Source organism: Natator depressus, chromosome 2, assembly GCF_965152275.1.
Source record: "Natator depressus isolate rNatDep1 chromosome 2, rNatDep2.hap1, whole genome shotgun sequence".
NCBI classification, from domain to species: Eukaryota; Metazoa; Chordata; order Testudines; family Cheloniidae; genus Natator; species Natator depressus.
In genome coordinates this window covers 98,161,384-98,186,314 of record NC_134235.1, presented here as the reverse complement: position 1 = coordinate 98,186,314, position 24,931 = coordinate 98,161,384, and the positions used below count along the sequence as shown (strand labels likewise).

At 39.2% G+C, this 24,931-nt stretch overlaps 1 protein-coding gene across 1 annotated transcript in view; it reads right to left on the bottom strand.

Annotated features, from left to right (window-relative positions):
* ZNF407 (zinc finger protein 407) overlaps positions 1-24,931 on the bottom strand; it is a 441,119-nt gene that overhangs the window by 152,321 nt on the left and 263,867 nt on the right. The window contains exons 6-7 of the mRNA XM_074944727.1: positions 21,607-21,690; positions 12,284-12,404 (exon numbers count right to left, since the gene is read on the bottom strand). Coding sequence (XP_074800828.1) covers positions 12,284-12,404; positions 21,607-21,690 — 205 coding nt within the window. The remainder of the gene's footprint in view (positions 1-12,283; positions 12,405-21,606; positions 21,691-24,931) is intronic.

Genomic DNA, 24,931 nt, shown 5'->3' with positions numbered 1-24,931 from the left:
GAGAAACTGGAAACTAACGTACAGATTTTTATGGTGACCATTCTCTATAAAAGCCTTGGAAGTAAGTAGTGGTATTCCCTGTAGGAATAGTGATAATACCACTGTGATATTATCTACTTGCAAAGGCAAAATTGTAGATTTTAATGGTGACTATTGTAACTATGTAAAGAAAGCTCCAGAAAAGTCTCATATAATCTCTGTGGCCCCCATTCAAACCTAAATCCATCTGGCCAGGCCTCATAGACCAGCTGTGCACTGGCGTGATCAGGGGGTAAGGTTGGCTCAATGAGCAAGACAATAAGCAGGTGCTTAGATCTATATTCTGTGTTTACAGTGTCTAGCAAAACGAGGCCCTAAACCACGGCTGGGCTCCCTACGTGCTACCATAATACAAATAAACAAACAAACAACATTAAATGATACAGCTTGGGAACTATTTTGGGATGGAGAGCTCATGTACATAAGCTCCCTGTCTCTTCCGCAACATTCTCTGCTTGCAACCCACTGTTTCCCACACTAGGGCCATGCAGCTCATGAATAAGAAATGCTCAGGATAAAGCCAGTATCAGCCACCTCCATCAGAGCAGACTTCACAGCTGCTGACATTCCATGGACTAGCAGCTGCAGAGGAAGTCTGGAGGTGGCTAGAAGCCTACAAGTTCTCTTCAGAGAAAGAAGAGGAAAGCCTTCTCAACAATTGTTTTCCTTCCTTTCAGGAACTTATTTCCCTTCCACCTTTATATTTTGAATTTTTAAAAGGCTGGAATTTTCCCACAAAGCAGGTTCCCACTCTTTCTGGAACGCCTGTTGAAGTGGGCTTGCTTTTCCCTTTCTGAGCCACATAAGGCTCAGATCAAAGTTGACTTTGGATGGTCTTTTTCAAATAAATTATTTAATTCCAATAGAGAAATACTGTGGGCTCAGCTGATGTAAGCTGGCCTGGTACCATTACGCTGAAGTAAATGGAGCTACATCCATTTACACCAGATGAGAAAGTGGTCCTGAGGAAAAAAACAGAACGTAATTAAAGACTGTATCATAATGCATACAAACATGGGGGTCAAATTAAAATTCCACAGGCAACCTTAACTCTGGTATTTCCTAATTTTTGAGTACTTGACTTTGCAACTGTAGTAATGATCTTTTAATGTAGTTTTGTGTTTTTATATATGTGGTGTGTGTGTGTTCTTTATGACATAATAGCTCTAAGCCTGGGAAATAAGACAACGCAACAGACTAGTGGCAAAAATATTATCTATTGATTGCATCTCTACCACAATATGTACAGTAATAGCAAACTACCACTCAGGGGGTTGTCCATAGCAATTCCTTATAGAATGACCATTCCCAAAGATAACTTTGACCCTTTTATAATGATTGGATTTGGGACTAAAGAACAGTAAGCTAAATAAACATGTTTATTTTGATTCTGCTTTGAGAGGCAATAGAAGAGAAGAGACATATGGTTACTTTTTTTTCAAAATGACTGTGCTAGTTAATCAGTAATCCCAATGCTTAATTTCTGCTTCAGTTGTGCCAAGAAACAAAAGAATATATATGTAGATTTAAAGAGATTTTGTATTTAAATATACAGCAATAAATTTCCTTGAAACACAAAGAATTTCAAAAGATATCAAGTGTTTTTGCTAAAAATAATATTTTGAAGACCAGAGGTTTCTCACTCATCCTGAAGTCAGAGAAATGGCATTAAAATTTTTATTTATTTAAAAAGAAAAGATTTCTAAATAACCCCTTAAAGTTATAATTTACCATTATTAATTAAGAGCCTGAAAGGAATGTTTGTGCTGAATTTGTACATAGCTTTCCAACCTGAGTGTGTCTGCAAGAGAGAAAAATATGGTGGTAGCTGTGTGGGGTGGAGAGAAACAAGTTTGAGCAGAGAGAAGATAAAATGTATAGTGCAAATGGAAAACAACATTAGAGTTTCTCTCTCTACTGCAATAGGCATGAGATTTTTTCCCCAGAGTTGCTGATATCAAATATATTGTGTTTTGGATTGAGAAAATCTGACAGATTCATATGTAGGTGAGAGTGGCAAGAGGCAGATCTCCAGTAGGAATGATAGACTTGGGACTAGGCCCAGTGTTGGATGGCAGGTGGTAGACAATAAGGAGATGAAAGAGGTCAGGGACAATAAGGAGATGAAAGAGGTCAGGTGTCTGTGCAGGCCACAATGGGAGTGGGTGGGTAGGGGACTGGGCACCGGGTCGAGATGGACTGCAGTGGAAAGAAGTTGGTGAAGGACTAACTATATGGAAATTATTAATATTTATGTCTAACTTATGTTCTCAGTGACAATGAAGTTAACAGGTTTGCATATGAGCAAAGTAGAATTTGAACTTTAAAGGATGACACACAGAAGTCTTCCTCGGGGTACTCATCCAAAAATGGGACTTGGGCAATGTTGCCAATTGTCAGAATTTTATCATGAGTTTCAGGATATTTTGTGTTTTTATTAAAGCCCCAGATGATGGAGTCAGGTGATTGCATGACAATCAGCTTTCACTAAAAATAAAAATGTCTAGTACTCATGGTTGTAAAGAAAAGGTGGAAAATATGAACTCTAAAGACTCAAAATATAAAAGTCAAATAAAAAGAATCCAATATTTATTGTTTTTAAGCCATTCGCAGGATATCTGAAGTTATGATTCATAATATTTGAATGCTTGGGGTTAGCAATATTGCTGAAATCACTGGGGAAACATGCAGTTTGCTTACTCATTAAAATAAACCTGTGGAAGTTGCCTTAGCTTATATGAATATAGTCTAAGTCCTGCTCTACACTACAAAGCTAGGTCGACAAAAGTCACTTGCATCAACCTAGTTGTTCATATGCATATAGTCAAATTTGTCTGTCGCCAATGTAAGTGCCCCATTACAACGCAGTAACATCACATCACTGAATGGCACTGAGCCATGGTCGACCTACTATAGTCGACCAGTGCGAGTGTAGACACCGGGTGACATACACTGACCCTAAATGTCCTCCAGCAGCTGTCCCACAATGCCCAAAGCTGACAACTCTGGTCACAATTGTGAACTTCACTACCCATGAGTTATGCAGAATGGAAGCCACAATACTGGCCACATGCTCCTGTCTGGAGTAGGCAGTAGGCTCTCCTGGGCTTATGGGGAGAAGAGACCGTGCATGAGTAGCTATGGAGCAGTAATAGAAACGTGGCCATCTATGAGCACATTGCACAGGGGATGCAGGTGAAGAGATATTACAGGGATCAGCAGCAGCACTGTGTGAAAGCGAAGGAACTGCATCGGGCATACCAGAAGGCCAGGGAGGCCAACAGTTGATCTAGTGCCAAACCACAGACCTGCTGCTTTTATAACAAGCTGCATGCCGTACTTGATAGAGACCCAAGCAGCACCCCACAGAGTACCGCAGATACCTCCAAGAAGCTTGAGACACAGACTCCTGCCATGGGGGGAGGAGGAGGAGAAGGATGAGAAGGCTGTGGGACATGCAACTGGGCGGTCTGGCTATGCCACAAACCAGAAAGTATTTGAAACTCCACTGCAGTATAGTCAGTCCTGGCATTTTAGCATGGGTGAGCCCAGTGCAGGGGAAGGAACCTCGGATTAAGTATGTGAACGCATTTCCCACTACGGTGTTTAAATGTACAGACGGTGCCTGACCCCAACATAGCAAGACACAGGTATTGACTCTTCATTAAATTATTTGTACTAGAAGAGGGAGTGGTACAACAAACAGAGGTAAGTCCTGATCTGCTTTTCATTCCCCTGTAGTTAGCTTCAGGGGAGCATGGAAGAGGCAGAGCTTGTCTGAATCTTCCTGAGAGAACTCAAGACTTCAGGGCCACATACAGCACAGTCACAACACCACATTACGGTGGATGACTAAGACGAAGATTTTGTCAAGGACATTTTTAATAAAAGTCACGGGTCATGGGCAATAAAGAAAAATTCACAGAAGGCCCTGACCTGTCCCTGACTTTTACTCAAAATATACGTGACAAAATAGGGAGGGAGATGGCTCCAGCACCCATTGTTGCTGCTGGGGATCTGGGGTCACCCACCACCTGCGGTGGCTGGGGAGCTGCCGGGGCCCCCAATGCCCTGGCGGCTCAGAACTCCAGGGTCCCCTGCCACCCAGAGCTGGGGGGTCCCCCTACTGCCCATGGCTCGGCAGTTTGGGAGCCCCTGCCACCGCAACAGCTGAGAAATCCAGGGGGGCCCTGCCGCCCACGGGGATACCCCACAGCTCCCGGCTTCTGCGGGCAGCGGGGGACCCCACAGCTCTGTGGCACTGTAGGCTGAAGTCACAGAGTTCTCTGGAAGTCACGGATTCCATGACTTCTGCAGCCTCCATGACAAAATCATAGCCTTATGGATGACTGGTAAAGTGCTCTTTCAAGACATCTTTACATTAAGTTCTTCTAATAACCCTTGTTCCTGGCTGTTTTAACTCAGCAGACAACCACTCCACTTCCGTCCGGAGGCAGCTTTTCTCCCTTTGCCTCACAGATATTATGCAGGACACATCAGGCAACTATAACCATTGGGATATTTTTCTCACTGCTATCCAATCTTGTGAGTAAACAGTGCCTATGTCCCATTCAAACTGTCATTCTGCATCTGCTGAGCCAGTAACTGAATATTTCCTTGGTGCTGCTGACATGGCTGGCGTACAGCTTCATGAGCCAGAGGAGCAAGGAGTAGGCATTATTGGCATTTCCACTGGTAGGGAAAGAATGTCCCAGCTTGCAGATTTCTGAATAGTCCTGTGTTCTTAAAGAGGTGAGCATCAAACATCTTCCCTGTCCAGCCAATGTTGATGTTGCTGAAGCATCCTTGGTGATCTACCAACGCTTGCATACCCATAGAAATGCAGCCCTTTTTGTTGATGTACTCCATGATGAGGTGGGCTGGTGCCAAAATAGGGATTTTCATGCTATCTCTTGCCCAACTGCAGTTTGGGAACCCTAGTGCTGTAAATCCATCAACGATGTCCTGCATATTGCGGAGAGTTACAGTCCTGCATAGCGGGAGATGATTAATGACCCTACACACCTACATGACCCTGGCCCCCACTGTGGATTTTCCAACTCTGAAATGATTTCCCACTGATTGGCAGCAATGTAGCATTGCAAGCTTCCACAGAGCTATCATCACTCACTTCTTAACTGTCAGTTTAGCTCTCTTTTTGCTGTTCCTGTGCTGGAGGGATGCTTTTTGATGTCCCTGTGCTGCGAGCTCAGCACACAGATCCAGAAGTGTGGTTTTGCACATCCAAAAATTCTGCAACCGCTACTCATAGTCACAAACCTGAATTACGATGCAATCCCACCAATCACGGCTCATTTCTCAGTCCCAAAAGCAGTGCTCCACCATCTGCAGCTGCTCCGTGAACACAACCAACAAACTTGAATTGGTTTTCACAATCTCTCCTCTATGAAATCCTCACGTCCCTCATTGTCGTGGTTTGTCCTGTGGCTCTGCAAATACCAGAGGATTGTTTGTCCTTTGTGTGCAACGTTCATGGCAATAGTGCAGACCTGTGTCGGTTCCATGCTTCTGTCTGAGATGGACATTAGGAAGTAGTGAACAGTTTTGCAGGATTTTTTTTAAAAGGCATGAAAATTAGGGGGTATGGATGGCATTATGGGATGGACAAGTTTGCATGATGGGAATCTGATCCTTTGCTCCCAGTCACCCCTGTGTGACGTGTTTCTGCCCCACCCTGCATTGCCAAAATTTACCAAGAGACAGTGCTCTGGACAATGGCAAGTTGCATACTGGGATAACCATAGTATCCTTTTTGAAGAGGACTACATTATGCAAACTAGAAACCTTTTAGTTCACACCCCCAATCAACCGTGGGGAGTTACAGTGCAGCATTTTGGTTCATGCTGCTATTCACATCCTCATTGTCCGAAATGTGGGGCAGTGGAGACACATCCTAAGTGCAACTTTACTTTAACACACTCAGATTCCACTAGCTCATAGGCTCTAAAATTTACTTCTTAAGTAAAGTCTACCAGTTTGCATGATAGCCTATCAGTAGTTTGGCTTGTCATGTTTAACATTTTTATTCTAAGTCAACGTGTGAAATATCAGCAATAGTTTAGGTAAACACAAACATATGTACATGTCTAGCAATAGTATTAAAGAAGAAACCATATTCATCATTATTTTAAATGCTTCATTCATTATAATAACTTACATTGCACTTTTGGGTTATGCTTAAATGCTATGCAAAATTATTTTTAAAATCTAGATGTACAATATTTTATTATATTATTAATTCAGATTAATAAATGTTCAGATAAAATGCTCAGTAAATTTATTCTAAACACTAAGGACTTAGAAACTGTTTTGAGATGCCTGTGTCTGGGATCCAGGAGCACATACTTGCAGAATTTCCCTCTAAAGTTTCTATTCACATCCATTGTTTATAAGCCTGTTCCTACAAGATGCTGAGTACACTCAACTCCTCCTAGTGACTTCAGTGGGAGTTGAAGGCTCTCCATATCATGCTGAAGGCCACAACTGGTCTATTATGTACATATCTTATTACCCCTACCAGAATATGTACAGTTTGCCCTACGGCGCTCTTTTAATATGGAAATGTGTGGTAGAGTAGTTGTCATTTAAAGTCAACATCAGCCCTACAGCTAGCCATGGTGATATCACACAGGTGTTTCCTGCTATAAGTACAGGGAAACAGTGTGGCATCTTAAATATCACCATGGACTAACTATATGTAAATGGTGACTTTTTACTGACAACCACTGCATTCTACCATTTCATTCTAGAGATCGGCCTTACACACTTTCCATTTTGGCCTTAGATAACTAAATACTATTATCTCAGAATTTGCAATATTCCTTTACTATTCTTATTATAGCCAAGATGTACAGCAAATGTTGAGGTAATAGTATCAAGGTGGCTGAAAGGTTATTAAAGGCAACTACAGTACATGTAAAAGTAAAACAAACACTTACTTTGCAGATTTTTATGACTTTGGTGCAAATCCTGGAGTGTGTTAAAAAGTCCTTATTTTACAACCTATGAACATAGACAATAAGTCAAAAGGAAATGGGAACTCCCTAGGGATGCTGTCCAAAAGAAAAGAAAAAGAAAAGAAAAGAAAAGAAAAGAAAAGAAGCCCCTACCGAGTCACTCACCCTAACTCAGGATGCTGTTGCTGCTGAAACTACACAATGAATCCTTCTGCAGTTGGAATTTCAGATGCAATAATCCCTTACGGTGTGTTGTCTAATTATTTTATTATGCATAATAAATGTAAAATATTTATTTTAGTTTACATAATTATATTAAATATGCATGCTATTTATCCTCAGTCTTGTAAGATATCCTTCACGAGTGATGTATTTTTCAGAAAGGTGCATTTATGGAATTAATGCTGTTTTGCTGATCTGGCTGTTTATTTTGTAAAGCTTGTAAAAAGTTTCTTCTCTATTACCATAGAACATTTTGTCAACCCTCTGGATGCTGCCTTCCATTTTTTCCTAAGTACTGTGTGTAAAATGAAGAGTGGATTGTAAACTGTTCAGTGGGGCCCCAGAGGAATAAATGTCTTTTTCTTTAATTAAAGAACAGTGGTGACATACAGTAACTTAATGTTATATCTGTCATGAGATCTCATGGTCACAGTAAGTTATGGCAATGTGTGGTAAACACATCACAAGACTAATCCTATATTTCTCATGCACTCTAAACTCCCATAGACTTCAATGGTGTGCTAGAAAAGCAGGATTGGGCCTTAAATGATCAATGACAAATTAACATAAATCTATTTTGTACTGTCATGCACATATTCTTCTTCAGTGAATGGATATTATTATATGTCTAAGAAATGGTGATAGTTATAAGAAAAAGTAAATTCTAATGGGCTCAGACTTAAGCCAAATGGTTCAAATCTGGATAGCCACAAGTAGGCTCCCAAATCTAAATTTAGGCATAAAAGTGGCTAGATTTTCAAAAACACTGAGCACCTGGAGCGCCCATTGATTTCACTGGGATTTGTAGGATCCCAGCACTTCTGAAAATCAGGCCATTAATATTTAGGTGCCTAAATATGGGGCCTTACTTTACGCAGACAGGTTTGAAAAGTTTGGCCTTAGGAAATACAATCCATGCTATTCATAGTTTACAGACATAGACCAGTTTCAGCAAGTTCCAGGTCTCCTTACTTTTCACTGTGTTCCATAGAAATGTCATGCAATTGAAAAAGTTTAGCCACATAACACTTCTCTCTTAAATGACATAGAAATCTAGGATAACCATTGCATAAGTAATGGTGGAAGAAGGCCCTATGAGACCAATTCTGTACTATAAAATTGTGGTGAACATTAATTAAGAATGAATAACTTTTTTGTATAATGGAGTATATTGATTTAATAATGGAAAAGACATATTGTGATTTGAGATCATAAATGCAGAGAAAAGCATATATATTTACATTTAAATAGACTGAAGGAGTCATTGGCTAAATTAATAGTGCAAACTTGAAAAATATTTCAGCCTGAAATCCAGGCTGAAAAGACCAATTATATCCCTTTTTGGAAACACATCCAAATGAGAACTGTTCATATTTTAAGATTTTTCCTTATTTCATATATAATAATTATTCACACTATTGCCAGATACATAAAATTAGAAGATAATTTCTTTGCCACTGAGGTAATGTATTTTTGCATTGTGTATTTAGAAGTCTAAAAGTAAATATCACAAGGTCAAAATGCAAATGACTCTAAATGTAAGATAACATACTGCACAATTTTGGAGCTACAGTCATAAACATAGCTTATATAAACAAATCAATCAAGTATATACAATCCAATGCTACACTTGTTTTCTTTTTGGGAATTTAGATTTCATTACAGATTATATAATTTGCGTGATAAAAATCTGAAGTTGTTTATTACTCACTTGGGCACACCACAGTCATTCAAGACTTTCACTAGTTAAGGAAGGAATTTCCCTCCTGATTGTGAGTTATTGAGAATATTTTCTCCTTTCTATTCTATCCAGCCCAAACCAATCTTTTCCCCTAGATGTCTTATAGTCTATTCCCCTTTAGTCTCTGTTGCTAATAAAAAAGACAAGCGATATGTGCCTATACAGTTGCAAAATAATCCACATTTTAATCACAACAGTTTCTAAATTCATATTTATTCTTTTATTAGCATCCTTTCATCCTAAAGTTTCCCAGACTGCCTTACAGAAGATGAGCTCTGTTGAGCTTGAAACCTTGTCTCTTTCACCAGCAGAAGTTGGTCCAATAAAAGATATTACCTCACCCAGCTTGTCTCTTATGGAATGCATGCAGAGATCATGTCATCCACCTCTGAAAGCAGATGTAAAAGAGTGCAAGCAACACTACTGTATTTCTATACACAAACTAAAGAATACTCCTCTCATTGAAACAAAAGTGATTACAATTAAAAAGTCTGCATTTGCCAAGAGTTACCACAAAATAGTATTTAAGGTAGTCCAACAATAACCTAACCACTTGTTCTGGGGGAACTTACAGTAGACTGGCAGGATATAATTACCAACATGAGAGTTTGAGCAGAACACATGAAGGTTATCATGTTTACTACTGCAAAAAGTTCTCTAATGCCTACAAATAGTTACAGCCTTAATTTCATGTTCTTCCAAAAGGTGGCACCTACAATAACACATGCTGAGGTGTTGGCTTACAACTGAATCAGTGTGAAGAGCACCACATGTTGAGTCCCAGCACAGGAGTGAGAGAACTAAGAGGAGGGCAATATGTTAGCCACTTTGAGAAAAGAGAAAAAAAAAAGGAAGGAAAGGAAAGAGAGGAAGATGGAGTGGAGAAAACATAGCTGCCAACAGCCTTGGCTATTATCCCAGGACTGTGGAAGCTGGCAGGCAGATATAGAGATGCTGAACTCTAGGCACAGCAGTCCCACTCCTGGCTCCTCAGCAGCTTTGCAGGGTGCCTCTCTGCCTCTCAACTGCAGCAGCAACAGCTCTAATTTCAGGTGTCAGAGTAGCAGCCGTGTTAGTCTGTATCCGCAAAAAGAACAGGAGTACTTGTGGCACATCACTGCCAGCGCTCATAAGGAATCTCCTGCTGGACCCAAGAAACATGAGTTGGTACCTTAAGAGTCCACCCTCCATGTGGACAAAGAGTCAGTCACCTTGGCCCAGAAAGGAGCCGTGACAGAGGAGATCTGAAATACTATTGTAATGGGACAATTATTTCCAAATAAATGAGAAAGTGGGGGCTGCCAGAGGGTTTTCTATGCACTCTGATGAATTTTAGGCTATTTTCTTTGCTCTGTCTCTTCTCTAAGAAAATAACCACAAACACACTAGAATACTGAAAAAAACCTTCTGTGTCCTGGGATCTCTAGAGTATTTGGAAAATTGTCCCTGGCCAGCAGTTTAGCCTCATTCACTGCACATCTTATCTGACACAATATTTAGGACACTGTGGTACCTTTCCCAAACCTGAAATAGAGGTCTGTGTAGCTCGAAAACGTGACTCTTTCACTGACAGAAGTTGATCCAATAAAAGATGTTACGTCACTCACCTTGTCTGGGACCAACACAGCTACAACACTGCAATCAATATGTAAGATATGCATTTTGTGTCATGAGCAGTGAAAAAGGTAAAGCTCTAGAGGAGCTGTCCATTCGTGCACTGTGCACTCAGGGCCCAATCCCGCAAACTCGTACATGAGCAATGAGTAGCACTCCCATTCACTGGTGATTTCAAATGAATCTCATTAGATCACCAAAACTTTTCTTTTATTTCCTAGTTGAGGCCAATGGGACTACTCCTTTGAGTAGGGACTGCTCATGAGAGTGAAGGTTTGCAAGATGAGGCCCCTTTTAAGGTGCATTGTGAATGGGACAGCATTCCCCAGGAGCCTTTACCTCATTCATTGCTCATCTTGCCATACTCACTGCAATCCTTTTAAGTCCTCACCTTCCATGTGCCTCTTTGAAGATAAGCATTCAGTGATGTAGAGCCCAATACAAAGCCCTGCCTTTGCTGCCTGATCCAAAGCTCATTGAAGTCATTGGAAAGACTCCCATTTACTTCAATGGTGCCCTCAGTTTGCACTTGTAAGGCAGAAACTGTATAGCTCCTAATGCGTGCAGTACAGGAGCTTCCTAGTATCTACCTCATGCTGCATGGGACAAGGCACTCTGGAAGTATCTAACTTTTATTATATTTTTTCTTTTTTAAACACTAGGAAATACCATTAAAAAAAGTTAGGTTAAAAGAACTTGATGGTTGTATGCTTAGAACTCACAAGTCAAGAAATGCTGCGGAATTGCACTCACAAGTTTAACTTTCCCCTTATGTATATGCACTGAGATAACCTTTAATGACATGATCACATACTCTTTCCCAAATATATTATTCATTTCTTTGAATAACTTTGAAAGTTAATTCTCGTAAGCTGCATGTGAATGATTTTCGTGCACTCTTTGTATAGCATACACAGAATAGTACACAATGCAAAAAGATGTCAAAAACGCAGTCAAAGAGAAAGCATATATTACACTGCATTTGTAAAATAGCATATGACGATTTAATTAAGAACTGCATTGTAATGTATATAAGTCTTATGCGGCTGAGTTAAGCTTGCACAGATAACCTTAATTTCTCTTTTTTCCTGACTTTTGTGTGCTTAACAATGCAGCCATGATATTGACAAAACAGGATGCCTTTTATGGCAGTATCTTATGGGACTTTGCCACTCAGGATGCTCTTCTTCCAACCTTGTCTGATCAACTAGTCTGGCAAGAAGAAGGAAAAACGGTAGTAGAAACTTTAACTAACTCAAGTTGCTTCCATTTTAAATATGTATTTGATGGGTGCTCAGGCTGCTAAGCCTTTTGGGACAGCTTTTCTTTCTTGGTGGAATGGCTGCAACTCAACCGAGAAAATTTTCAAAAGCAGAGTTGATTTGAAAAGGCAATGCAGATAAGTAGTCTCACCAGGGAGAATTCTAATAGACACCAGAGCAGCTGTGAAACCAACACTCGATATTAGCATTACAGTGTTAGCACTAAAAAGTTTTCATTTGTATTTCTTTTTTTAAAGTAATATCTGAATACTATGAGACTAATTTTTAAGTTACCTCCTAATTTAATATGCAATTACTGCTGCACTGATGGAATTTTAATGGCAATATATTTTCACTGGTGACTTCAAATGAACTTCATCAGATCACCCTTAACTTCTTTCATCACTTTATTATTAATGACTTGTTACCTGTAGTCACACCAGGGACATCTGTAGGGTTTTTCACCAGTATGGACACGCTTATGTCGTGTCAGATGTGACTGTGTTGTGGAAGCGAAATTACACTCATCACATCTGAATGGTTTCTCTCCTGAAAGAGGACAAGAAAATACAAGCATTAATAATTTTAACTGATAGAAAACTCCCTGAGCCACATTTTCAGTTCACATGCAGCAGAAGAGCAAATACAATCTGCAGTTTCAAATATAACGAGCCTCTTCTTAATTACAAAATACTCCTGCAGTAACTCTCATTACAAGTTATCTACCTTACTTGCTGGCTGCTTCCTCATGTGGCAGTAGAGCAGCCTGCTTCCCTGCCAGGGAGGAGGAAATATCGCACTGGGCTCAGATGTGAAGCCCTTCTTCCTCCTTCCTGAAAGTGCACTACTAACAAGGGAGTCAGTATAGTGCTGCTTTATTGGACTCATCAATGCAGCTTCCATCATGAAAAAGAGAGATAAGTAGGGATGGGAAACCAGAGGAGACAAGGAAAAGAATAGCAAAAATCATCAGCCTCGTTTTATAGCTGGACTAACGAAGAAAAGTTAAGTCACTCAATCATTGGAGTCAGTGCCAGAGCATGGGATTCTGTAGTTTTCTATCCTTTGCTTCACCCACAAGACCACTCTGCCACTCATGCTACCCAGTTTCTCTTAGTGGTCAGAGGTCACACTGGCTGCTAAGATCGCTAGCAGCTGACTTGAAGAGATCTTGAGGCAGCCTTAGTCCAGTTATCAGCAGCAGCCTAAGCAGCTCTGCACACCACAGCTGCAAACCAATTTGGGATGCACTCTAACATTGAAGGACCTGCAGCCATAGTTAGGAAAAATCAGTGATAAATTTTCAAGTCTAGGGATCAGTTCACATTGTTTTCTACATTTTTAAGGATTCCTTCTGAAAACAAAGAATAAAAAACACACAAATTCACTATTTTAAAATAACATTATTAAGGTGGAATGGTCAAGCATTCAAAAGTTAGGAACTGCCAGAATTAACATTGCATTAATGTTGCAGAATTAATGTGCATGCATTATGATAAGTCTTTAATTACATGATCACAGGCCATTATTTCCATAGGACCTCTGCCTCATATACTGTACAGAACAGCAGTGCTCTCTTAATGAGCAGGTATTCAATATTTTGTTTTATTCTGGTTGTTCAATGTGGGCCCCGAGACGTTATTTACTGCACACTATGCAAACTCTGAAGACAGATTGATTAATTTCCTCATGGGCTTTTCTGTGGTGCTCATCATTATAGTGCATGCTTCACAAATATCAATTATCTTCACAAAACCTCTGTGAAACAAGGGGTTGGGGGTTTTAATTCCATTTGGATGGGGAACTGAGGCACAGACAGATCAAAGTCAAAAGTTTCCATTCATTTTGGGTGCCCAAGTTGAGACAACTAAGACCTGATTTTTTCAGAGTACTTAGCATTATACAGCAATTTAATTCTCACTGACTTCAGCTGCAGCTGTGACTTCTGCTAATCAGGGTCTCAAACTGAACACCTATAAAATGAGGAATACGCAATTAGTAAGCATCTCTGAAAGCTGGGTTTAAGAGACTTGCCCAGTATCACACAGGAACTCTGGGGCACTGTGAGAGATAGAATCCAATTCTCCAGGGTAGCATTTGACTGTCTTAATAATGAAACCGTTCCTTCTCTTTGTGTAATCCTCTGCCTCTTTCATAATACACCTGGAGCTAGAGCAGGATGGAAAACGTAAATCCCTTCTTGTGAAAAATTTTGCTTTTTTGAATTGTTTTTTTGTCACAAAACAGGATAAAATGGCAAAAAATAAAATTTTCTTTAGCAGGACAGGGGTTTTGGAGAAAACATTGTTTTGGGAGAATCAAAATAGAGTTTTTCAGCCTCCTGGCTGCCTGGCCAGAAGGTGCTGGTCAATTTCAGGCAGCAAGTGAAAAAGACAAGAGACTTCCAGCCTGGCTGCAGAGTCAGAGAGCCAAGGTGCTCAGCATCCCCACCTCTGGGGTCACAGTGACAGAGAGTAGGGATGCCCAGTATCTCCGGCCCTGCACCTGGGGGAGTAGGCTGGAAGCTACTGAGGCAGAGTCATGGCACTCAGCCCCACCAGCTCTCCTGGAAAGCTTTTGTCAGTTTCACTTTCCACCAGGCAGTCTCTTGCCCAGACAGCTTTAGTCTCTCCACCCAGACTCACTGTCCTGGTCCCAATTTCCACCCAGACTCCCAGTCTCTCTCTTTCTCCCCTCACCCCGCTCTGCTTTGCCCAGCCAGTCCCAGCCAATGTGTTTCCCCTTCTCCCAACCTTCAATTGCCCTTCCCCCGACATTGCCTGTCCCTACGGGCTCCCAGTTCCAATTTCCCTCCCACCCCAGGCTTCCCATCCAATCAAAGTCCCCTCTCCCACTGGCTCCATATCCCAGTCTCTATTCCCTGCTTCTTCCAATTCCCCTCCTACAGCAACATTCCTCTTCAGATATGTCTCCCATCCTCTCTCACCTCTTTCCCTCCACCCCACAGGTACTCAGACCCAAACTGCTTCCAAGCCAGCTGCAGTCTCCCTCTTACCCCACCTCCCAGACCCAGTTTCCCTCTTCCCACACCACCAGCCTGCAATCCCAATCTCCCCCAGAAGGCTCCTTGTCCCAGTCCTACTCCTTGGTTGCCTGCTTAGCCACATCCAGCTCTTGTCCTTTCTGAATTCATATCAAGTAGCTTCTCCCTTCCTACTCCTGGGCCCAGTAGGGCGTGGAGGTGTGGAGAGTCACTAAGAGCACAGAGGAAACGGGCTCCCTGCTCTCAGTTCCAGCCGTACCTGGCCCAGCCTGCAGCAGCCCAGGCCTTCAATTGCAGAGAAAGTCCCTGCTCAGCTCCAGGCTGGAGCATGCCCAGTGTGGATGGAACCTTTGGGGAATTTCATTACTAAAATCTAAGAAGTCTCTACTGAGCATGTGCAAATGGCAATTTTTTTCTAAGGTTTATAACTTGGCCAAATTTGGTCAGATTTTCATTGGGACAGCGACAGGAATATCCCCTAACATAAAGGCCACCTGCCAAATATCAAGTGCCTGCTCCAAAGCAGGGAGTGCAAAACATTTTCGAAGTAAAGGACGCCAGAATTTTTTTAAGGCCTGCAAAAACAGCTTGAAACAGAGACAGCCTATTTGCCACTAGTAGATGGTCACTGTTACATACAAAGAACTGAGAAAACAAGAATCACCCCTTATTGTATAAAAGGCATCCACAAATTTCATACATACTTTCCTAACACATTTTTCCAAAAGAGAAATTGCAGTAATTGCTACAGAGCTGTTATTTGACTGCAAACTGTGATTGTGATGGGGACGCATGGTCTGTGTGTTCATGAATGAGAGAGGAAAAAGGCCATGAGACAATCCTTCTTGTAAAATATGGTCCACAGTATGAGAAAGTTTAAGACACCTGGATTTCAACCCTTATCTATCACTGAAAGTCTGCTGTAATTAAGTTTCACACTCTCCTAATGACTTAAATGGAAATGAAAAATAACCATTTAATGAAACAGCACAATACTTACTGTGCTATACCTTACAGAGAATTCCACTTTTTTTTAGCTTGGGTGTGGGAAGAGGATACATTATACATTTAATTCAATGCCAAGTAATGTAACTGCACATTAAAGTCAAAGAGCAGTTCACATGAGAAATAGAAACACAAAGTGAGTCACTCAACTGGATAAAAATACATACATTATTAAATTTTCTTTCTTTATTACATTGACCTATAAATGTCTTGAGAAGTACAAGATTGAAGTGAGCGAATGGAACTGATCATACAAACCGTGATCTATGTGAAAAGTGTAAGTCACCATCTTCAAAAATTCATGAAAACATTTGAACAAAAACACAAACTGCTTAGGCTTTGCAATAAGTTCAGGAGCTGCCATAAACAATAAGGGTACCATCCCAAATTACTCTACTACGGTGGTGTACTTTACTGAAATTACAAAAGTAGCATATGTCAATTAATCACAGTTAATGCATGCAATTAACACAAAACAAATTAGCTAGATTAAAAAAATAGTCCACTCAGTCCTATTTCTTGTTCAGCCAATCCCTAAAACAAACAAGTTTGTTTACATTTATGGGAGATAAAGCTGCCTGCTTCTTTTTTACAACGTCACCTGAAAGTGAGAACAGGCATTCACATGGCACTGTTGTAGCCGCTGTTGCAAAGTATTTACATGCCAGATACGCTAAATATTCGTATGCCCCTTCATGAGTTGACTTGTAAGTTCTAAAGTTTTATATTGTTTTGTTTTAGTTATGTAAAAAAAATTAAAAATCTACATTTGTAAGTTGCACTTTCATGATAGATTCCACTACAGTACTTTTATGAGGTAAACTGAAAAATACTATTTCTTTTGTTTATCTTTTTACAGTTCAAATATTTGTAATAAAAATAATAATACAAAGTAAGCACTGTACACTTCATATTCTGTGTTGTAATTGAAATCAATATATTTGGAAAATGTAGACAAACATTCAAAAATATTTATAAGAAGTTTAAACTGGTATTCTATTGTTTAATCGTGTAATTAAAACTGCAATTAATCATGACTATTTTTTTTATATCTTGCGATTAATTGTGACTTATTTTTAATTGTTTGACAGCCCTAATGGAAACTAATTTTATATGCAGGCTGTCACTAAAAGTTGTAATATAACTTTCATGTCTCCCTTGAGGACAGATTCTCTCAATTGCACAAAGTGAGAGTAAACAGCATTGGCTCAGGGGGAATCCATGACAATTGGTGGGATGGAAACCTCCCCTCCAACTCATTGACATTACTTCATAAACATTACTGCAACCCAGTGAGGTGGGCTCTATTTACCACATTAAATCAGTGCCCTGCTTTGTGTCAGCCAGCAAAAGCTGTTTAAAGACACTGACTTGGCTTTTTGATCCAGTTTCTGATAACACATAAAATGTATTTCTTTGTTCAATAAGTGTTCAACAAGGACAGAGTCATCATTCTAATAAGGTCTCTTTACAATGGAAAAGACTATGGCTTGAACTTCAGAAGTAATGAGCACCTGTAGTTCTCATTGCCTTAAGCCAGAGGTGGGGATGCTCATCACTTCCAAAAAATGAGGCTATTAGTCTTTATGTAGCTGATGAAGCACATTATAGAACTTTGTATGCTAATCCACTGTAGAACTGCCGGAAAAGCTCTTGGTGGACCACCAGAGAGACTCATGACATCCCCTTATTAAGTCAAAGTCAGTGAAAGCCATAGTCCATTTTACATTCAAAGAGCATACTGTACAGAGAAGCAGTATACTTACTAACTAGATACTTTTTTTTACCATAGAATAGAGATGTCAACCAACAAATCAGAGATTGCAGACTTCTTTAGTAAGACAATGATACCATTTCTGGGTTGAATTTTTCCCCTCTCTCAGTACTGACATGCGTGGTACTGTGCAACTGAGCATACCTATGCCAAACAGTTCTGTGTGGCAATGCACCATGCTAGTGAAAGTGGAAAGCATACATTTACCGCCTCTTGAGATTAATTATATTTGTTTCCTGTTTAACATGAACACATTTTTTAATTCCCTTTTCGTTCTCATTTTAAAAATATAAACAATTCTGTGATGGGTAGCATCCTCTGTTTGCCAAACTGACTTCTGAGGAAGATGTTTTGCCCTCTGAGTGACAAAGGGCCAGAATCCTATACTCAAGTTGAGTAGTACTTTCCTCTGCAAATAATTCCCATGAAGAAAATGGAACTATTTACAGAGCCTGGTATTTCTCAGTGTAAGTGCACGGTCCGGCCCAATTCTGTTCCCAAGAGGAGGAACAGAATAAGAAGCATCAGAAGCAAGAGAATGAAGGGCTAAGTGGTAAGGCACTCTCAGGTCCGAGAGCCAGTCCTCCTCTGTGTCAGGTATCTGTCAGATATTCTGAACATTCCTCCTGGATACTAAGACACCTTATGCCTGGAGGCTGGGAGAACGGGAAGCTTATTAAAGCGGTCAAGACACCTCAACTACATGTGAGGATTTGCTCCTTTGCCCTTGAATCAAGGGTCTCTGACAGGTGATAAAAATAAATCTTGGATAGGGAGATGTTTTGTGTCACCCTCCGAGACCGTTTGTATAACAGCAGGGAATTATTTAAGCCATTTAGACCATTTTTGATTCCAATCCCTTTCAAAACGTATTGTAATTTTCTTGGGCATTCTCTGTGCAGAGAAAACGGTGTCAAAGGGATGCACAAGGGAAACATAGATATAAAGAGTGGTGCATGTGGCTAAGCACTGAGATAAAGCTGTGCAATGGACAAGAATATTGTGGAATCTGCATAAGTAAAAGAACACCAACAAAAGGCATATTGTGCCATTTTCTTTGAAACAAATAGAAGAGACAGATAATTTTTCTGCTAAAGAATCATCTCCGATTGCTTGTGCCACAGAGGCAGATAAACGCCCAAAAGATAGATCCTTCTGTCTGTGAGATACTGTCCTGTATAGTATAAAGTTAATAGCAAAGTAATAACGAGCCTCCAATAAAATATTTATAAGACATAAAATATAAACTTATGCCTGCTGGATGCAAGCTTCATAATCTATAACCTCCAATGCCTGAGATCATAGCAAGGAAGTCTCCACCAGGGTGGCATGAGGAGGGCAGATGCCATCCAGCAAATAAATTGCAGTTAAAGTGTTTCACTGGGACCAAACCTGTTTATAATGGCCAATATTTTCAACCTAACTTTAGGCATCTAAATATATATTAGGACACAATACAAATGGCCTGATTTTCGGCGAAGTTGCGTACCTAAAACTCTCCCTGAAATCACTGAAAACTGCTAATGGTCAAGATGTCTGAAAATCAGGATATTTTTATTCAGTTCCCTAAAGAAAGATTCAGGTGCCTACCTTTAGGCATCTATGGTAGGAAAGTTTGGCTAATGTGTTTAGCCATCATTATGTAATAAATCTATTACAAATAACTTAAGAGAAGGTTATGGTTGCATGGTTAAGTACTCAAAACTCAATAAATTAAAAAGTTTATGTTGCATGTGCAATGCTAGCTCTTCCTCTTGTGTGTATACAATAGTCTATAGGACCAGACCCTCAGCTGGCTTAAACTGATGCAGCTCCATTGACTTAAACTTTGTCCAGTGACTTCAACAGAGCTACACAAATTTACCTCTGAGGGTCTGACACACTGTTTTTAATTTTTTTTATCATATTTTACTTCTCTAAAAACACTATATAATGACGTACCTTTTTTCTGTAGCTCGGGATAAATATGTGTAGAATTTGTAAAATATTTTCTGTAAGTTTTTATATACAATACTTTCAGTATTATACTGGTCAGATATATCTTCATTAACTTAGGAACTTCATATAATACCTCTTCTATTCTGACCAATAATTTTATCAGCACCCAGATACTACATATTTTGCAGAATGCATAATGAAGAAAATGAGGCAGCTAACTATGAAGGTAACTTTAGCTGCATACTTGGTCTGTAAGTGGTCTATATGTTAGCTCTATTACTGAAGTGCTGTTACATATTTCACATAAATGAATTTAATGAACTCTGTGCAACAAAGGCAGAGTACTACACAATACTGCAAGATACTACATAACTATAGAAAAGGCTGCAAAAATATGGTTGCTATTAATCTTGCATTATTTGAGAAATAGTATCTGCATTCACACAAGAGGCAAAGTTAAGGATGGTAATGCAGTTTTTTCCCCAGCTTTCCTCTTCTAAAATTCCTGAATTGTTTCTGCTTTTATGATTATATAATATAAATGTTCAAGAAGAGATCAGGCTTTGTAAATTCCAGCCCAATCAGAGAACATTTTAGAAAGTTATCAGGAATTGAGAATTGGGAGTTAGAATGGAAGCACATGACTTTAACTACAGCAGTTACTATGCTCCTGCTAAAATTTAGATACACTGACACAGTGACACATTGACAGAATACAGTGTAAAATTTTCTAAATGCATCATCTTAAATACTTTAAATATATAAACATCCTGTAGTAAGTGGGAAATGAATGAGGGAGTACCTCTCACATATGTAAATTTTTTGCTACCACAGAAGTTAATTCCCAGAAATGACAACCTCGTTGACTTCAGTGAAAATGAATAGTTGTGACTAGAGAATGTGGCCTTGTACATTTATCTTTATAACAAATTTACTTCATGATGTTGGCAGTCAATCTCTGAAAACCCCACCCTTGTGTGAACATCGCACTTCCCTCCACCCAGACTTGGTTGAATAATCTGACATGGCTGTGAGTATATGGCTTCAGGATCCCCAGGAAAGCAGAGTAAGTGCTATCAGGGAAATTCTGCTCTAAGACGGCGAACGTCCTGAATTGGATTATTCTACACAGTGCCACAATACAAAATCCCCACAATACAAAATCCATGGAAAATTCACAATGCTACCATTAGAACCATGCATTTGTTAGCAATTTCTGTCCAGTGTACATTCGACAATAGTGACTTAAAGACACACTATTCTTCTTGATGATATTTTATTATCCTCATGCGAGTCACTAATATAAATATAACAGTGATGCTTCTGCATCTGTTTGAACAAAACCTACTCAAATAATCAAACACAGTGAACTACTAAAAAGCACAATTAAGGTAAAATGTTTTAATAAATGTTTAAAACTTATACTTTTTTTAAAGTCTTCTGAAGCAGAGACTCAATTTAATTTTATCTGATATTAAATTTTTATAACCAGGTGATATGAAAGCTTTACCAGTTTGAAAGAGAAATCCTGCTTTACATGCAAGCCATGTGGTACCTCTTTAAGTTGCATCTATTAATTACAAACCATCTTAAAACTGCAAAAGGGCAACTGAAACAACACTGGCTTTGAACTATGTCTCAGTCCAAAATAATGGATTCATCTAAATGAACAGGACCCAGGGATCCTCAGGCAGATTCCTGCAAAAGCTTCAGGCAGCGTGTAATCTATTTGGGCCTTTAAAAAAAAGTCGTTACTGTACTTAGCATTAATTAAAAAAAATAGACACCTGATCTTTACAATTTTATCTTGCTTTAAAATTAAAATGAAGATTACTCAAACTCATAGCTCATAGCATTTGATATACAGCCTGGGCGTAGAGATTTTACAAAAATGAAAAAGGGAAAGCAAACAATGAACCAATATATTATTTTGTGCTGTAATGTGCTATTTGACTTGCTTTATTCCCCAGTCTGAATGATACTCCCTTGCTATAGAGAATATACCAAAGGGTAAAAACAACTTTACCGACCTGTGTGCTGCCGCCGATGCTTAGTGAGGGCATGACGCGTCCCGCCGGCAAAGCCACAAAGGTCACACAGGAACGACTTCTCGCCTGTTGCAACAATAAACAGATGAGGGACTGCGGAGGTCACAGATCATTAAAACATATCTATCAAGGCTTTCAGGGTTACTAATTCCTCCAATCAAATGTTTCCATGTAAATATGTCAAATGGGAATGAAATTACCACTGCGGTTTATTGACTGTGATAAAATCTGAAAAGCACCACTGAACATAATTACATACTTGTCAGACCCATAAAAATTAGCTTTATTATCAATGGAATGGTTTTGTACAACTTCATTTCTGTTAGATGTCTTCCAGATGGGGCTGCTTTATGCACTTGAACAGTTTTTATGCATAGCCTGATTTTTTACAATTCCCATACATCTGGCCTTTCGGTGCTGAGTAAAGATTGCCTGGAAAAGTTAATATACAGTATATATGATTCTGCTTAAATAAAATATATTGAATTTACTAATAAATTAAGGATAGTGAGAAATTTTAACTGACTTGATCATGGTCTTCTTTAGTAACCTTCTGTTTAATAAAATGAATTAAATTATTTTCTTGAATATATTGAAGAGCCCAGGCAACAATAAAAGCCATATTATTCAGTACCAGTGGCAATTCAGTACTGTTTATGTTTCTAAAACTTTCATGACATAAAGAAAACAAGTCTGGGGATTACCACAGAAATTGCAGTAGAACTCATATTGTTCATCTTTAATGATATTTCTTCATTCCAAACCTCCGGAACAATTAGAGAGAGATTTGGCAGGCTCACTACTTGTAAAAAGTGTGTAAATGCTCATTTTCTAGTATTTTTATTCCAGCTAAAATTTTACCCCATTGTCTATAAAAATAATCTATCATTTCACAGTAGCATTTTTACACAGTAAGTACTAGCATAGTAGGCAGTTTCATCCCATAAGACCCATTGAGAAGGGCATGATGGAATAATAACGTTAACCTTGGACAGATCCTGTGCAATTATAAAATAGCTTTAAAAACAAATTAGTCACTTTACTAATTTGGAACAAAACTGTACCCACCCACAGAAATACCAAGGAGAAGGCATTAGAAGAGTCAGGACACTGCATTTGGGAAATCTAACAGAGTTTCCTTAAAACTCTCCCAACGGGAAGAGAATTCAGGATCCTCAAAGGATGAGAGGAGGTGCTGTCTCCCAACTCCACTGAGACCCACAGTATTCAGAGAAGTCTAGCCTAGTCCTGAGGGGACAGACCCTCCAGGCTGCTTTTCTGGCTCCTTTTACCCCGGTAGCTATCTACATTAGTACCTGTGCAAAACATTCCACTCAGGAGAGGTACAGAGCCTGAATTAAAGTTGCGTTGATAGCATTAATATAAGTGAGATACTTTCTGGGATATCCACTGTCTATGGAGAGAAGAATGCCACAAACAAGAGCTCCTATCCCTCCCCTCCAGCATGGAAAAACTCCTATGGGAATTCCATGTCCATGGAGCATCCAGAGAGGGGATTCCACATAGTAGCAGCGAGCTGACCCCTTGACAGAAATTTGGGGCCCCAGTATATCATTTTCGCTTGGGTCCCGCCCCTCTCCAATTTCACTTTATTTACACAGATGTTACAGAGGCTTTGGGGGCTCCCCTGAGCTCAGGGCCCAGTACAATTGTTCCCTCTGTCCCCTACTCTCATCAGCTCTGTAGATAATTCTATGGTGGCAGCACTCTCCTTTTCCGTATCCCCTAACCAAATATACCTGATGTGAGATACCTGTGCTCTTGATCTGGAGAAAATTATCAAGCTCTTGGAATGATTCAGGCTAAATTTCCAAAGTGGCCTCAAACTTATCACTACAGTGTGTGCACAAAAACACTGATTGACCTGTACAAGGTACTTCAGTATGTAAAATGGAGCTTGGACAGGCAAATCCTTATATTATGGCACACAAAAACATAAGCAGCAACATTTTACACACAAATTTAGATTTACAACTATAGGGTCCACTTTTGAAAATGTGGTTCCTTATGCAATAGGTATTCCAAATGGTATCCTACATGCAGAATACCTTTTGGTAACTGAATGTAAGAATTAGCTCTAGCCATTTTGTAATTGCAACTGAATTAAAAACCAGCCAACCAACAAAACCCACTACAACAGACAGAAAAACAGTAGTAATTAAAAACATCCCCTCATTTCCTCTTGATGTGAATATATTCCCTTTAAGAAGCAAATTAATACCATCAAAACTTTAAAATTATATAACCAAAATCTGAATTCTAGTTCACAATGTTACTCATTAATATTAATTACTGAAGTAATATATTGGTTTTTTACAAAGAAATTTCCCTCTATAATCTCTCTGCTCTTCTTGGTTGGATTTTTGTATCAAGATCTTTTCTCTAACACTTGAGTTCATCAAAATATTAAAGGAAGGGAGTAGAAGGGCTATAAAGAAGAACGCTTAATTATAATTAATTAAATATTAATCTAATTAATTAATTAATCAATTTTAAATATAAATCTTTCTAACTAGCCGCAATACCCACCACTCCAGAATAAAATTCACACTTTAAAGTTAAATGCTGTTCCATGCCTACTAGGAAATAGTTCATCATCTATATATTGTCATAAATTAGTTCAGGTTGTGTTTAACATCTCTGAGCAGACTTGAGAGTGACCAGCAGCTTTGTATGTTAATGAGGACTCAGAGCATCCATAGTACCTTTGTAGGCTTGAAAATTTATTGTGTGTTTTATTTTTGGCTGGTTTTTTTAATGTCTTTTTAAAACACTGATACAAAATATTAAAAACAGAGGAATTATTTTTAAAATAGACAGATTAATACATTTTATATAATGTTTTACCGTCCAGATTCTTCATATTCATTTGGAGTCAAATCCCGTGCTTCTAATTCAGACTAAATTCCTACTGAAGTCAATGGGAGTTTATACCTGAAAATACTAGGTAAAGCCAGAAGGATTTGACCCCTGCTTTTTAAACTACAGAAAGGAGGTGAAGAGCTATGATTTGCTTCCAGACACATTAGTGAATTAGTGACCTTGTTTATATACGTGTGCACATATAACAAACACACACACAGACACAATTCCATCTCTATGACACCAGCTTCTACTGTACAGTGTACATGTATCTCTGCAGCTTGATGTTTGTTGAATTCTCCATAATCAAGAAATGATTTTTCTTTTTTTGTGTGTGTGTGCTGACATATGGATATGTTTAACAATTTATCTGGATATGTTTAGCAATTTTAATCAATGATTAGCAATTTTATCATTATAACTT